This window comes from Pseudopipra pipra, chromosome 1, assembly GCF_036250125.1.
Source record: "Pseudopipra pipra isolate bDixPip1 chromosome 1, bDixPip1.hap1, whole genome shotgun sequence".
Lineage (NCBI taxonomy): Eukaryota > Metazoa > Chordata > Aves > Passeriformes > Pipridae > Pseudopipra > Pseudopipra pipra.
In genome coordinates this window covers 24,061,848-24,078,082 of record NC_087549.1, presented here as the reverse complement: position 1 = coordinate 24,078,082, position 16,235 = coordinate 24,061,848, and the positions used below count along the sequence as shown (strand labels likewise).

Here is a 16,235-nt window from a genome sequence, read left to right as displayed (position 1 = left end):
TTACCTCTCTAAACTGCAGGCTTATTTACTGCAAGCTTTTTCCACATTTTCTCTACCAACATTCTAAGGAGTTCCTGGGACATGGACAGGAGCTCAGCATGCTCCTGCCAAGGTGCTTTGCATTTGTTGATGGATTATGTCAGTACAGCTGCACTGGGCACTTCCATTCCCTGGGCTTCATCAGCGAGGCACACCATCCCAGCCACAGCACCAATGCCAGTGCAGCTACTTCTGTCAAAGTCCATGTGCCAAAGGATTTTACACACATCCTGGTGGGGCTGGGTGACTTCCAAATACTACTGCTGGCAAAAATTCTGCCATGGGTGCTAAGGGAGCATCCCAGCTCCAGTGGCTTACTCATGAATGGAGCAAGTCAAGGAGGAGCAAACGCAGCATTCATGACACAAGATTGCATCAAGCGGAAGAGGAAAACCTTAAAACACAGAAGACTGAAAGTATAATTAAAAAGGAACTAAAATGATATTACAGTGGGAAAGCTTGAGAGCATCCTACCGGGCATCTCTCTGGGATTTGACAGTATTTAGAGAGGGAATACATCCTGAGCAACTTTAGAGCAAAGCTGTGAATTGTAGAAATACACACACACTACTGAAAGCCACAGGTAGACACAGAAACATCATCCTGGCCATGTAAAAATTATTGAGGTTCATACTTAGTTCAGTGGAAGTTAAACCACTAAGCAATTCAGTGAAACACAATAGCATCAGAGAATGAGCATCAGAGACCTCAGCAGAGCTGGAGGTCTGGTCACCATGCTCCCCCTCACCCCTGCCTGGAAGGGCTGCCTGCCCAATGCCTTCCCATTGCTCCTCCCGGCTCTCTCACTGCCAACTGGGCCTCAGGGGAGCAATGCCAGGTCCACTGGGGGATGGGGCATCCTGGGCTCACCATACCCACCAAGAAAGCAGTGCAAGAGGGAAGAAATGCTAGTCCTGCATGCAGTAAGGACAGATGCAGGAGCTGAAGTCAGGCATCCTTAAGTGTAACCATGTAACAGTCTGAATTTTCTCATTGAAAATTCCCACCTCCCTTTCTCCTGTTGGCCCAAAGAGCAGTCAAAGTTTGGCTCTGGGCAACCTGTGTCTAGCAGGACACTTTTGAGTGCACACATGCAGAGTATCAGCTTAGAAATGACTGTTACTTAAAAATTAATTCCATTTTAAAATTATTCATGCATAAAATTCAGAACTTGGAGGAAGTGTGTTACACTAATCATTTTCTTAGCAAATTATTAACCAGGTTATAGGTAGCACTGTAAAGTAAGCCACACAGGACTCATGTGCTCTCTTGAGGGTGCATTGTTCTCACTGTCTGACAAAAGGGAACTTGTTACAGCACAATTGCTAAAATCACAGGTAGTTAGTACACTGAATATCAGTGTCTCCAGGCAAAAAAACACTACCTTGATGATCTTACATACATGATTACAGAGGATAAAGGCAGAATACTGCAGGCTCCTGTGTGAGGTGGTCACTGAGAGAGGAGGTTGGGCTCACTGCAACACCTGTGGGGGATTTCTGGAGTGAGAACACCAGAAGGAGAGGGCAGGTGGGGGGATTGTCAGGCTGCACGCTATCACGGAATTTCTTGTTGTGGCATATGTTGGGATTCACCGTATTTTCTGCAGCCATTCTTACCCTGCATCCCATCCCTACATCTAACCCATGGTCCCTTCTGAAAGCAACCTCACTGAACCAGAACTGGTGGGGACTGCAGACAAGGTGGGCAGTTCTAATTAAATATTATTTAATGCACCTGGAAGCCACATCTGATAAATACCTGCAGTGTGCTGAATACCATCAGAGCCCGCAGCATTTGACCTTGTAACTGAGGAATGCTTAGTCCACAAAAGAGAGCCTGAGGAGGACCAGCCTCACAGCTCTCACAAACATTTATCTCATACATTTGTGGTCAGGCACAGGAATGATTTAAGCAATGCATTCAGCTCTAAAGTCTTCAGAGGTGTTGCAAAGCGTGAGTTGTAGGGTTCATTTTTGAAGATTCAATAACTTATTAATCCAGGGATCTCTTCAGTACCTTACCTCTTCTCTGGGTGCAACAGCTTTCTCTAAAAAGCCTTCCCAGAGAGAAAGAAGAGCTGTAGCAGATTATAAAGACAATACTGCACAGAACTCAACTGCTTCCTTCCTCTGCAGCAGCTCTCTGTAGATCTCATTATCATCACCAGCACTGATCCTGTCAGGAGCCCTTTGTCCCATTTCTATCTCAAGTCCTAACAGCCTCAGGGAGAGAACTCTGGTCTTTAAAGCTTTCCAAGGGGTTGATGTTGAAAGGCTTTAATATGTGAGGGTTAAATCCACAGTACGTCCATTGATTTAATTGAAAATTTCTTTATTTTAGCTGACTAAATTTTATCGATAATTCGCCCACATACAAAAGCATGTAACACCCTGCAAATCCACGTACTGCCATAATAACAAATAATTCTTTAGCGTGATTTTTTTGTCCCAAAGCGTAAGTAAACCTTTCTTCTTGCAGTTTGTCTGTCACAATTAAATTAATTAAGCTGGACATACCCAGTAATTCCACTTGCAGATCTGATCTATCTTCTTGAAAAGAGTTTTTTATAACAGTTATTGCACTATAATTGGCATTTTGTGTGTTCTTGGAGTCTTTTTCTATATTTATTTTATTTTATTTGGACTCTGTGAGTTTTGCCATTTTGGCCTTGGTGTGCTCATTGCTATGACTCACGTATTCCACAGCTACTGCCAGATCTCTGGGTCCAGTATTGTAATTATTGCATTAGGATCTGTCATTATAGCCCTGACTTAATAAATAGCCAGAACAGTGATTAGAATTGCTGATTGATCTGTTCCGTGGTTTTGGAGATTCACATCTGAGATGAACAGAGGGATTGTCAGCATTTCAGATTAAATTACTTTTAATCAGTCATTCCAGGTATACTAGCTGTCATATATATATGTATATATATATATATATAGTAAGAGTTGCTGTATTTGGTAATCTGGTGATGATCGACTAAAACCATGATTCAGATTCATCTCATAAGCTTCAAAGGAAAGCCCCAGCTCTTCCTCCATGCCCACCTCACTGGAGCCACGCAGATGACAGCAGATGATTGCAGTCTCCTTTAGGTGAAACTCACAGTGTCCTTCAGGAGTGCATCTCAAGCATTGCAGTCCCAGGTGGACAATTAATCTACAGAACCAGATCAGACTGAGTCCAAAGCAAAAAAAAAACCCTGAAATGTGCAGAGTATGGCTACTCAGCACCAGCTCTCTCACTCCACATCCAGAGGTCAGAGAGTGTAAATGGTGTTTGAGTGAACTGAAGCAAAAGCTCTGGAGCGGATGCTGCTGCTGGTGTTTCTTCATCCCACAGCTTCCCCTGTGCTCTCCCTGAAAGCTCAGGGCAAGCCAAGAGCCTGCAGGGTGAACCAAGAGGGCCAGTGAGAGGATGACTGGGACACACAAGGTGGAAGTATATCTTTAAATTGTTTTGGTCCAAAGGCAGTGCTGAGCCTTTCAGCGCAGCAGCCCCCGAAGACAGAATTGCAGTGGTGTCTGCTCACCATAACCACAGGAAAACAAGGTGACACATCATGCCCAACACATGGTTCTTTGTAGCAACAGCTCTGGGGAATGGCCCTATCACATTGGTTTTTTCTTTTTAAAATCATGTTTTAGAAGGAATTTTCATTATCCTGGAAGGAATGGAAAGAGACAAGTGAGGGCGTGAAAACTTACTAGGTAACTCCAAATTTTTATGATGCCATCTATGTATCAAGTGATGCTATGAACACGGACGGGTTTTATCCCTAAAGGTTGTATGATCAACATGGACATTTTACATTTCTTCAAAACTTATTTAGTTTAGATTTGTAGCTTGACTGATATAGAATAAGCTAAAGAAATGTGCTGGTTGCATAGAGCTATACTTTCAATTCTTAAATATAATCTTAAAAATTTCTTTAATCTGTGCAAATTTTTTCCATTCTTGAATGGGGAAAATGTTCTGAGAGTTTAAAAGTCCTGAAAACTAAATTCTCTAGACTTCTCAGGGTTGAACTTAGGTTGTATGCCAACAGCTCAAAAGCAGTCATTCAAAATTCAGCAACATGGATCTTGTCTGTGCTCTTTTCAAAAAGTTTTGTTTTCTGTTCTTGTCAACACTTTATTCTAGATTAGGAATACCCTTCCAGGGAGTTCTCATTAGCACAGAGTCATACTGCAGTGTGAGCTTTTACCCCTAGAGAACTGTTAGAAGTCATCCACTCAGCAGAGGCAATTCTGGGCAAACACTCAGCAAGTTCACTCCTTTCCAGAGCATTTTGTGCATGATAGCTGTGCAGCTCAAAATAAGAAATCCAGTTTTCACCAGTATTAGTGTTTCATCTTGTTGCCTTCATCATCAAGGAAGATGAGCTGCCAGGCTGGAGACTTGGCTTTTCTGAACCATATGTGGGCAAAGTGTAATGACTGTGCCTCTAACCAGCACAGTCGAGAGGAAAATAGCACAGTTACACCCAACAGGAAGTGAGGATTAGGATGCACCATGCCAGCTACCTGCTTTCTGTCCCAGAACGTAGCGTTTCACTTCTCTCCAAAATTGAGGTAATGGTACTCATCTACATTTCTAAAGTGTTTCCAGGCTAAAGGCCAAATACCGTTTCTAGGAATGATTTATTTTTAACTCTATCACCACAACACCATTTCTATCAGAGAGATACTGTGCACTCATATCTTTGAGTGATTCTTGCCTTGCCATCCTAGGTTGCCAAGTAGCCTGTGTTTAGAGATGTAAGGAATCCTCACTGCACTTCTCAAGTAGCAATTTCACCCAGCATTCAAAATATTTTCTCTACTTGAAAACATTTTTAGGCATTTCCCACTGAGGCTCAAAGACATTCATATATTTTATTTTATTTTATTACAAGGCATGTAAGTAAAAACTTGCGTATCTGAAAAAAAGATATTAGATAGAAAACAGTAATAAAATTAACATTATTATTTTAAGAAAATTGGTAATAAATACATTTCCTCTCAACATTAAAATGCTTGTTATTTTGCACAACAATAAATACAGCATAGCTCTGGCATGGAGAAAGGCCAAGACTGGATACAAGAAGTCCATGTGGTTTCATAAAAAAGCTCAGGTGATTTATAAAGGTTTGGCATCCTGCACTTGATGCACTTTGATACAACTTGCACTTTTAATTTTACTATGATTTTTTAACAGTCCCATAATATTAAAATATGAGAGGAAAATTTGTTTGATTATAGGATTTTTACTTTAAATATTTTCAGAGTAAGAGATGTGTAAACTCACTGAAACTAATCCTCAATAAAAAAAAAAAAAAAATAGGTATCTTGGCGGCTATTCTACAAAAATGCATTTTTTTCAGCTGTGGGTGCCCAAGTCTGACCAGCCAACTAGCAAGGAGCCAATCCCCAGTCAGTTCCTCAATTCTTTACACAGTTTTAAAGAGGAAATATTACTAAGAGAGAGAGTAAAGACAGTAGTATTCACTTCCCAAGTCATGGCATTCAAGGTTCTTACGCTATTATCCAAAAGTGAAAGGAGAAAGAACAGGTATTCCAGAACAGTTCCCAGCATAATTTTGGGTCATTCTGGTCTATATGTTACTTTTAAAACTACTGGGGAAAAAAAAGGAAGAGAGATATTTCCATACACTGTGCTGTTCTTATGCCAGCACATATCATCATAATCACAACTGTGAACCTAAGTCACTGATAGCCCAATCTAATATAGATTGATTGATTGTCCCATGACAAAATTAGATAATGTCCATAAAATGCCACAAGCTCCGGCAGAGTCCAGCACTCTTAAAGTACTGATAGGTCATGGCAAGACTTGGACTTGAGTTTGAAGGCCATGTTCTTGTTGTTCTTGGCAACTATTTTGCCCCAAAAACGCCTGGCTTTCTTGGGGATACTCTCTCTCCGCTTCTGTAGCGCCAGTCGCTTCTCATTCTTTTCCTTGCTATCCCTCCGGAGCCGGACTTGCCGCACGATGCCTTCAAACAGCTCTTTCACGTTGTGCTGCACAGCTGCTGAGGTCTCGATGAACTTGCAGTCAAACACAACAGCGCAGGCTCGTCCCTCTGCAAAATTGCAAGGTGGACTTGTCACAGCGGGTCACGAGCCCCAGGGGCAGCAGGAGCGGAAGCGGAACAACAAGCTGCCATGTGTGGAGGAGTCAGAGCCACCAGGGAATTCCTCAAGCTTAATATAGGCCCAGATAAGTCTTTAATCACCTCATGCTGCCTGTTAGCCCATGATTCATCTGCTCTGTGTCACAGTCCCTTCCCAGAGAGGGGGGGGGCAAATCTCCTCCTAGAAAAGCCCAGGCCCTCCTGCTGGCTGCAAAGGAAGCTGGGACTGACCGACTTGAGCTGAGACACCAAAGGCTGGAAGGCTCAAAACCACATGGTCATCTTAGATGTAGGCTCCCTCAAGCTGCATTTAAGGGTGACCTGCAGGCATGCAGCACAGCATAGGAGGTAGGGCACCATCCTCCTCCATGGGCTGTGGGTGTAAACAGGGGGCTGGGGACAGTAGCAACTTTGGTGTGAACAGACATACAAAACCCTTAATGAAGGCAGAACTATGTCTGTGGCTTTAGGAGTGCATCTGAAATCATAGTTCTTACCCTCAGTTATGTGAGCCTAAGCTAAGCTAAACCTGACAGCTGTCTTTCACACACAAGCCAATTCATGCTGCCTTCTGGCATGCTGTGAACTCATTGACAGGACCACTAAAGAGACATGAATTCATCTGCCATCTTTCAAAAGAACTTTCAATATAGGCAGAGAGGAATGAGAACCATCCCTGTGCTTTCTATGAACTCCTCACTTCAAACTCTTCACTTGGGGCAACCGTGACAAGAGCCAGAGGAACTGTGCACATACTCAGAGAGAAAAACTAGTCTAACTCAGTTGGGAAACAGAAGTGCAGAACAGCTGAAGAGAGAAGAAAATGTCAAAACAGAGGAACCCATGTTTCTGACACGCTGAGATCACACTGTTGTGTGTTATGTTGTGTCACCTAAGCCTTGGGGAAGGCTCTCCAGGAAGAGATTTTACTGGTTGCAGATGTCGAGAGTCAGCAGCAGCATTCTCAGCAGTCTCTCCATTCCTATTTATGGGCTTAGTGGTAATTCATTTGTGTGTAGCCAAGGGAAGGCTGTTTTAGTATCCCAAAGCAAGGCAGCAAGGAGACCTCTCCTAAAAGGCTGCACACTCCCTGCCCAGACTAGCAAAACAAAGGTTGAGAGGGAATTTTATTTTGTCAGTGAGGACAGAGAACAGGTTATAAAGAAGAGAGTCTTTGTCAGCAGAATAAAAGGGGCTAAACTCATTATACGTAAATATGTATTTGGAATCCAAAGGGTTTCCAGCTACTGGAGAAATCACACACTGCAGTGGTCTTACACTAGGAGCTGGAAGGAAAGCAATTCAAGCTGCTTTTATGGTGGTACTTAATAAATATAGAAAAGGGATTATCTGACATATAGCAGCGTTACCAAGAGAGGCTTAAGGATGTGGCAGACCCCACCCAGTACTCTGTCCTGTGTTCCAGTCCTCTGTTGTTTTACTGCTCTTTTATTGCCCAGTCCTGATCACAGTGTACTCCGTCAGTCAGAGTTTGCCCAAAAGCTACCAGATGACGTTTAATGTTTATGTTGGGTTTATGCTTATCATTTTCCTTACCTGCCACTGAAACTTCGCGGCACCTGACAAGGTCGCTTTTGTTGCCAACCAAAATAATGGGGATATCCTCTTTCTGGCGTGCTCTGCGGAGTTGTATTCTGAGTTCAGAGGCCTTCTCAAAGCTTGCTCGGTCTGTGATGGAGTAGACAATCAAGTAGGCGTCTCCCACTTGCATGCAGTGGTCCCGAATCCATTCTCCCTCACGCTGTTCAAATGAAATGGTCAGACATCGTTATGCCCAGAGCAGGTTTTACTTAGAAAGTAAAACATTAGAGAATCCAAATACATTCCTGCTGTAAACTGTAATGGGTATGGTTTGAATCACAGTTATACTAAAAGTAATTCCAAAGTGGTGATTGTATGAATATTTCACGATGAAGGAGAGCAAAACCTGCCCCACATAATTCATTGTGCTGGAATGAACATGGTCTGGAAAAAAGCTTGAATGTTTTGTTTTATCATTAAAAGATGAAGAATACTTGCACTTCTCAGGCTCACACTGCAGAGCCATTAGGCGTGCTTGCCTTGATGTGGGGGTGGTATTAATCCTATATTTTCCCTGATTTTCCTGTATGGAAAACACGTATTTTCTTTCCCAAAAGATACCTACTTTTGATATTAGCAGTCATTCATATGCACTTTTCTTTCAGTGTTTGACTAGAACAAAAATAAAGTACCTTATTATCCCACATGTCGAGCAGTATAATGGTTGCACTTTCCCCATCCACCATCAGGGTTCTTTCATATGTGTCTTCTATAAAAAAAAGCAGAAAGGTTGGTAATGTATTATTTTGTGGCATCGTGTACATTACAAAAAAACAAGCAGTTGAATATGGGTAACTTGTTCACAGTTAAAGTTATTGAGCCCAATTTTAGACTGGCTTACATTCAGTTCTTTCCTCATTTCCATCAGCACTGAACCTGCACTCTGTTCATTACTGGTTGTCTTACTTTCCATGATATATGAAGGAGGCTGAAAGATCAGGAAACAAAATGTTCATTATTTTGGCTGATATTCTCTTTATCTTATGTGGGAGAGAGAAAATAAAACCAGTGGAAGAAATAACCAAAGGCTGAACATTTGCCCCATGGGAGCTGCAGAGTCCAGTGAGGCTGAGTAATGGAAAATATTTGCTTTCGCTTTAGCATGGACAGTTTACGGGTGAACAGTCACTGCTGCTGAGAGCAATACAGCCAACAGCCTACCAAGCAATGGGGACAGGGTGTGTGAGACAACAGCTGTTGAGTTTCGAGAGACTGAGACTTCTGTTGCACCCTACTTCTCTCCCATTTCTCAGTTTCCCACATCACCTTTGATGTCAAATAGCAAAAGAATCAACAAACCAGAGAAGGTCAGTTATTTTGTACTGAGGCCACAAAAATTCATACCTAGATTATAAACGCTATGTGGCAAAATTCTGCCTAGATCTGAGGAGGCTGTTCCCACTCTGGAAGGGTTGAATTTTGATCACACCTTGCTGTGAAATCTCAGTCTAGCTTCTGCTTCAAGTACTAATCTCTCTTCTCTTCCACAAAGTCAGGGGCATTTGGATGAGCAATAAGGGAGTTGGACCCATTTCTAACCTTACGTTACTGGTCAGTGAAAAAAGCCAGTCTTAGGGCTTCTGAACATACCAGCCCTCTAACTGTAGCATTTGAAGAATCTGCCCTAGCCATGCTTGTAGATAGGACTGTGTCTAACCTGTGCCTCATAATACTTCTGCTGGGCATTGATGGAGTGAACTTTCCCCTAAATTGTAATTGGTCTTTCTTCAAAGCCATGAAAAACAATGAGCCAAAAATATTACACATTCAAAATGAAATCAAATAGAGCCCATGCTTGAAACAGCTTAAAACGGCAAGATTAAAAAGACAGAGCTAATCACTAGGAGTGGTTTCCCTTGCAAGACCCAATACCATGACATCTGTTCTTGTGGGTTAGCTTCATCTTGCAGTCACTAGCAAAGCCTGTCCATAAAAGTAGCTGTCCTCCTCCATGAGCTGGTTACCCCAAAACTATCCCCTCTTGTAATAAAATTTCCAGTTTGCAAGCTAAAGTTTGGGGAATCGTTTCTTCAAGTAACTGAGCATCTGTGTGAGAATAAGCTCCATGTACACCAGAAGACAACATCTGAAAGGCTCCTTCTCTACTCTGCTACACACGGAGAAAGTACAAATAGGTACTCCTAGAAAATACTATGCCTAAATAGTCATATTCAGCACTGATTTGCACCTTGGTCAATCCTAAAGAACTTTCATAGAATATAAAACACACTGAAAGTGAGATCTTAGTTCATGTTGTGATTATTTTGAAGCTGACACTAAAAATGGAGAGATGTAACAACAGCGAGTTTTCCAGTACCTCAGCAGAGCTGGCCTTGAAAATCTGTCACTGCCACACTCCAAGCAATGTTGCTGGGAGTGCAATGGAAAGAGAAAACCACACAGCTTCACATGAAGGAGAAGAAAACTGCCTGACAGGGGTGTGCTAAGCAAATCAGCTGCACTTTCTGACTGTTCACCCCACAGACCTACTCTATGTCATTCCTTTAGCACTAGGAAAACTTTTATCAGAGATATTTCAGGCTGAGGAGCTGGTGGGACTACAGGACAAGGTGATGGCAGAAGCTGAAGGCAGAGCACACCTAAATCCATGAACTTCAAATCCCCCAAAGGCATGAAGATCCGTGCCCCCAGTCTGAGACAGCAACCAGGGAAAACATTATTCTGACCCTCCTGATGCTGGGCTGTATTAAATCCTGGGAAAAACCTCCCCCAGCTGGGGAGTTTAAGACAAAAAAAAAAAAATCTGTCCGGCCTATGCCCCACTGAAGGCTGGAAGAGAAGCCCAGAAACTCTCTGTGTTAGCGCTGGCACCATCGCACCAAGGGAGTACAGGCAGGAGAAGAAAGGGATATTGGAGAGACAAAGAAAGTCCTGCATACTTGCAGATAAGCAAAAGCAGGCAACAAACTGCATGTCCCCTGAAAGCAACAGTGACTGAATCCTTAGAGCCACTGCAGATTTCTGTGGCAGCACAATGCTTCCACATCAACATCCAGCACACAATATAGCTCAGGACTTGGTGCCACAGCTTCACCTTCTGCATGATCTGATCTTTCAGAATAAAGAACACTTTGCAATCCCAAACAAAGCAGAGGAGGATAGCAAGGGGGAAGCATGAAAGAAAACCCTGTAGCTTGTGCCTTTTCCTCCCCAGTGGGCAATAAGAATTTTCCTGCTCTCTTAAAAGACCTTTATCTGTTTTTACCCTGGGGGAACCTATGCTGTTCAAGTAATATGAAATGAGACTTTTACTCAAAATTTTATATATTTTTCTCAGACTCCATACAGCCTGTGCTGAGGCAATGTATTTATACAGAAAGGCTGAGATGACTTTTAATGGCAAATATTTTGGAGGTGACTTTTTCTTTATATATAATTCCTAAATATTTAATTCTTGTAGACCATGAGGACCTTCAGTTATTTTCTCTCCCATACAGAAAGATGGAGTCAGTCACATGAAGCCAGTGGTGACACAGATGTTGGACCAGCAAGAAAGCTGAAGCAGCCTCTTGTATAGCATCATCACAGGCAGGAATGAGGCAGTTTCCAACAGGTATTTTGGAATGAAATAGCATGGGAATCTGATTTGCTCTCTTTCAGGGGCTTTCAGTCATGGTTGATATCTTACTTATCTCATTTTCCTTTCTTGTCTTCTTAAAAGAGATGCTTGAGTTGAATTAGTTTTGATGATCAGATCCAAATGTTTGTTACCTCTGTTTTTTATTAAATGGCCTCTGTTTCTTTTGTGCCAATTACTACTGGCAGAGCTGACTGCAAGCAAACACAAGGACATAATTACCTACCTCCCAGCACCTCACAGTCGCTGTCGATGCTGTCATGCACCCCTGCAAAGATGTTGGCTAGCGAGGACTTCCCCACGCTGTGCTCCCCGATCAGCACCACCCGGTAGCAGTTGCTGCCAGACTCAGAGGAGATGACAGAGTCAGACGACTCCGAGGACCAGCTCCTTCTGTAATATTCATCAGGACTGATGGTGTATCGCTTCTGTGGGTTGTACTCATTGGAATCTTTCTGGACCAGCAGATTTTTTCCATCAGCAGGGATGCTCCATCGCTGCTGCTGCTGGTGCAGACTGCTATTGTGGGTGCGACGCATGGTAACGTTGTTGAGAGTCATTTTGAACTCCTAGTGAGAAACAGGGAAATAACAAATGTTACCCACAAAACATTTAGAAATGCATTAATGCTCTCTTACAAACTTCAAGGTAGCACATCCTCTGTAGGGACTTAATATAAAGAAAAGTTAGTCTTTCTGCACTCTTTCGTACTTGCTAGTACACAAAGAAATACTACTCGTTAGGGAGTCACAGTGTAGAGATAATGCCACCCTCACATGCTAAATCCTATCTTGTTTAGCCTTTACAAGCTCACTGATATGCCAGCTGCAGCCCAGACCTGGAGAGAGGGAGGCATTGCTATGTCCCAGGAGAAGAAGGAAGGGGCAGAGCTCACCACACCTGTTGTACACAGCAGCTGTAGGCCTGCTGAGAGGCTGTCTATGGCAAAGGCAACACTCCCTTGGCTTGACTGGAGGCAAACAGAGGCACTGGTCCCAGTTGTCTCCAACTGCCAGTGTGACTAGGTGTATAGCATCTTTCTCACTGTCTCAGTTAAGAGCTGAAACTTTTGGGAAAGCAATAAGGCATTAGTCACTGCACTCTTAGACAACCCTGTCATAAGAAAAGAGCCATGCAAGCAAGTCTCGCTATGACGGGGTGAGTTTGGATCTTGTCTGTAGCCAGGTAAACAAAGAATGATTCTGCCTCAGAAAGTGACTTTTCGGCTGGTAAGAGGGACAACACAGTGAAGTCCAACAGCCCTTCTGAGGAGGTACAGGTTATAGCTGCTACAGGAGGTATCACTATCATTACTTTATAGGTATTAAATCAATAACTTCTTTTACTGTACAATTAGTTAGATAGGTTCACTCTTCTTGTCTAAGTATAGCTCATAATTACATTTTACTCAACAAACTCTATTTTGCCTTGCTTGGAGGCAGAGAACAGTGATGTCATTCTCACAGGCCAGCAGCTACCATTTTTAGGAAAGTTACTTTGATACATTCCAGCTCCCAAAGCGACCGTTATTTAGACATTTTGCTTTTTTGCCATATATCTCTGTTTCTCGGCTCTCTCTTCCACGTTAGTAAATAGGATAAATTGTCCATAAAATGCACCCAACCACTTTCAGGCTTCTGTAATAGGTGGTGAACAATAAAAAGTACATCAAAGCATCAAAGCAACATGCACAAATTACTATTCTTCTTCACACAAGACTGTCTGAAAACTTCTGTGAATAAGTGCCCGGAAGGACATAGGTCTAATATACAGAAAAAGTACTCTCTCAACTTATTATGGCATACACAATATTTTCTCTGTGATGTGCAGTAGTTCAGGGCAAAATGAGATTATACGCGTGGTCCTAGTCATGGTAACTTTGTCAGCAAGAAATATGTCTAAACTAGAAATCATGCACTAAGCAGAGGTTGCTTCACAAACAAAATTAAATATTTATTACAGTTGAATTTTAAAATGCATTTTTCCCCTGCAGTATCCCTATTGAAAAGATCAGATGAGAATAACCAGCTTTGATTCAGTCAAACAACAAAGCATAACTCACAATCTGCAATAAACAATCACTCACAAACCCATCACAAGCACAAACATTTTACGATTTAGCCTCTAACTAATTACCATTCTTCATCAAACAAAGCCAAATGCGTCCCTGTCACACACTGCCTTCCAGGTTCAAACTGGTTTTGATACCCCATACTGCTTTAAGCTGCCTGGGTCTCCAGCACCTTCAGTAAAAGACCAAGTCAGAATCCACTCTGCCTTACTTGTGCCAGGCTCCTCCAGGCAGTCCAGTCCCTCGTTCACACTGCCCTTCTCTCTCAGTGGACTGTGGTGCACTGAGCTGCTCTGCCGAAGTAAATCCTCTCCTGCTTTGGGGCTGCCCCTTTAATTCTTTCTCAGCAAACCTGGTTTATATTAAGCCCATCTGATCAGAGACAGGGCTTTTCCGTGACGTGGTTGGCCTTTCCATACAACAGCCAGCCCCCAGCTGGGAGGAAGCAGACATGCAGAAGAGCAAAAAGTTGCAAACATTCTCAGAAGACTCAAAATCATATGATTGCTTTAATATTGCCAGTAAAATAAACGCATTTGTTTCTTCCATGATGAAAACAGGAAAGTGGAACAAAGCAAAATAATACATGCCATTTTGCCTCAGACAGTTTTTAATATATATGTTATCAAAATTAATGATGATTAAAAAGTTGCCTAAGTTTCATTAATGCATAAAATTCTCTAAATATATTATGTATCTGTCTGCAAAACACACTTAAGCCCCTGCTGGATAAAACATTTCTTCAGAATAAAATATTTGAATGTTATTTTGGAATTGCCTTAGAAGTAGTAATATTACTGGGGGGGTGAATTTTTAGTTTGTTTGTTTGTTCATTTGTTTTTTAAAGCTCTGATGTTTACAAATCTATTTTTCTCTGTCAGCCTCAAAGTGACTGCACTCAATTTCCTGAACTGCTTAACCAGCTCTCACTTCTGCTGCAACCCTTTACTAGCAGGGGCTGGAAAAGACACAAAAGTAAAAATTCAGTGTTACTGCAGTTGGATATTAGCAAAGATGCATCAGAATACACAAACACTGTGCGCAAAGACACACAGTGTTAAGGCTGTCCACAGGAAAGATGAATATACAGTGTACATGCCATAGACCCAGGGTGTGGTCCTTAAATTTTTATAGTCTCACAGCTGATTAGCAGAAGACATTTTGCCAGAAGTAAAAAAAATCCAAACTTGAAGTGTGTGGCAATTGTAACAACATACTTCTTGATTAACAAACGAAGAATATGAAACTGTCACAAAACTCCTTGGTAGGGCCACCACAAAAAAAGTATATGTAAACACTGTAGTCAGCTGTCAATTATTCAGGCTCTGGATTAAGTATGATGACCTCAAAACCAAGCTTTTACATCTTTCCTTTATGTTTATAATCTCCTTCTTACTTTATCAGTCCCTGAATCTAATAGGACTAGTTCTTATCCTGCACGTAGAAAATCTGAACAACTTTGGTTTTGAGGAGGGGAAGAATTTTTTTTCATGCTACAGGCAAGTAAGTCTTTAACTGATGATATACCTTTATTGAAAGGAGCAATGATATGCAGAAAAGAACATCTCTTTCTGTGATTGTAGCCTAGCACATTCCTCTGCAGTAAAATGGTTTTTCTTCTGCAAAAAGCAGAGCTTTACAAAATTGTTCATTTGAAATCTGCTTGCTTTGTTTCCCGTTTGATTTTACTGAATTCCTGTGTCTTTCATGAGGATTTTCAGGGACCTCCTGAGCCTTTCTCAAGTTTGAAGGGCCAGGAGCTTTTCCCAAAGTAATAGGCACTCATCAATGTACATGGGAATCATGCAGATTCTACCAAGGGTAGAACTGAGCAAAAATATGTCCTGATTTTCTTCACCTGTGTTTCAGTGCTTGGTCCCAGGCCCTGCATCTCCACCTCACTTGTCTCTTACACATCAGCCTCTGGGTCTCTGCTGCTGCATGATATTCCCAAAGATCACAAAGTGCCACCTCCAACTGTGTAGGATGTACAGAGGGGCTTGTAATAATTACTGCGCAAAACATAACAACATCTCTGTGAAGGATTGGACAATTGTTTGCAAAAATACTTCTGCTGTTGGCATACTCAACTGAAATAGCTCATTTTTTTGAAACATGCTGGAAATCATGAAGGTGAGTGGGTGGTTGGAGTACTGTGCTCTGCACCTCTGGTTTACTTACTTTCTTTAAGTTGTCTGTAATTTGTCACCACTGAGTAAAAGAGCAAAACCTGTCTGCTGCAGGACTGGAGAGATTTATGGCCAGACTGATTTCAGCAGAACTGTAGGCTCTAACATCTCATCCAAGTGTTTAACATACATTATAACAGAAAGTGCAGACAGAAGAAATAAACCAAAGTCAGAAAAGCATTTGTGTTTAGTTGTAGTTACAGTTACATTAGGAATTGCTAGATGTCATCTTTCACATTCTCTTCATAAAATTCAAGGCAGAAAAAGAAAACACGTCTCTCCAGCAACCACACAATATATTTCTTCCATAAAGCCATCCATAAGGGTTGTCCCAACCATGGCATGAAGCGTTTGTACTTAGGGAACTTGCACGGCTGTTTCCCTTTGTACTATCTCTTCTGAGCCTACTCTGGTTTTCCAACCAGACAATCAACTCTCCAGGTCCTATTTTGTACTACTGTCTTCTTCCATATGATGGAGAGTTCTTCCTCAAGGAATAGCATCAGCACTCATGAACTTCAATTACTCTGTCTGTGGGGAAAACGCTTACTTGTCTTTAAAGCTGGGCAGAGGTGCAGTATTTTCAGCCTTCTG

General features: G+C 42.0%; 1 protein-coding gene across 1 annotated transcript; it reads right to left on the bottom strand.

Moving 5' to 3' along the window:
* Window positions 1-4,921: 4,921 nt before the first annotated feature.
* On the bottom strand, window positions 4,922-13,778 carry GEM (GTP binding protein overexpressed in skeletal muscle). Its single transcript, XM_064648801.1, has 5 exons — window positions 13,664-13,778; window positions 11,608-11,950; window positions 8,416-8,492; window positions 7,739-7,943; window positions 4,922-6,130 (listed from the first exon to the last, which is right to left on the bottom strand). The coding sequence occupies exons 2-5, from the start codon at window positions 11,939-11,941 to the stop codon at window positions 5,853-5,855; spliced, it is 894 nt and encodes a 297-aa protein (XP_064504871.1). The 5' UTR covers window positions 11,942-11,950; window positions 13,664-13,778; the 3' UTR covers window positions 4,922-5,852.
* Window positions 13,779-16,235: the final 2,457 nt, after the last annotated feature.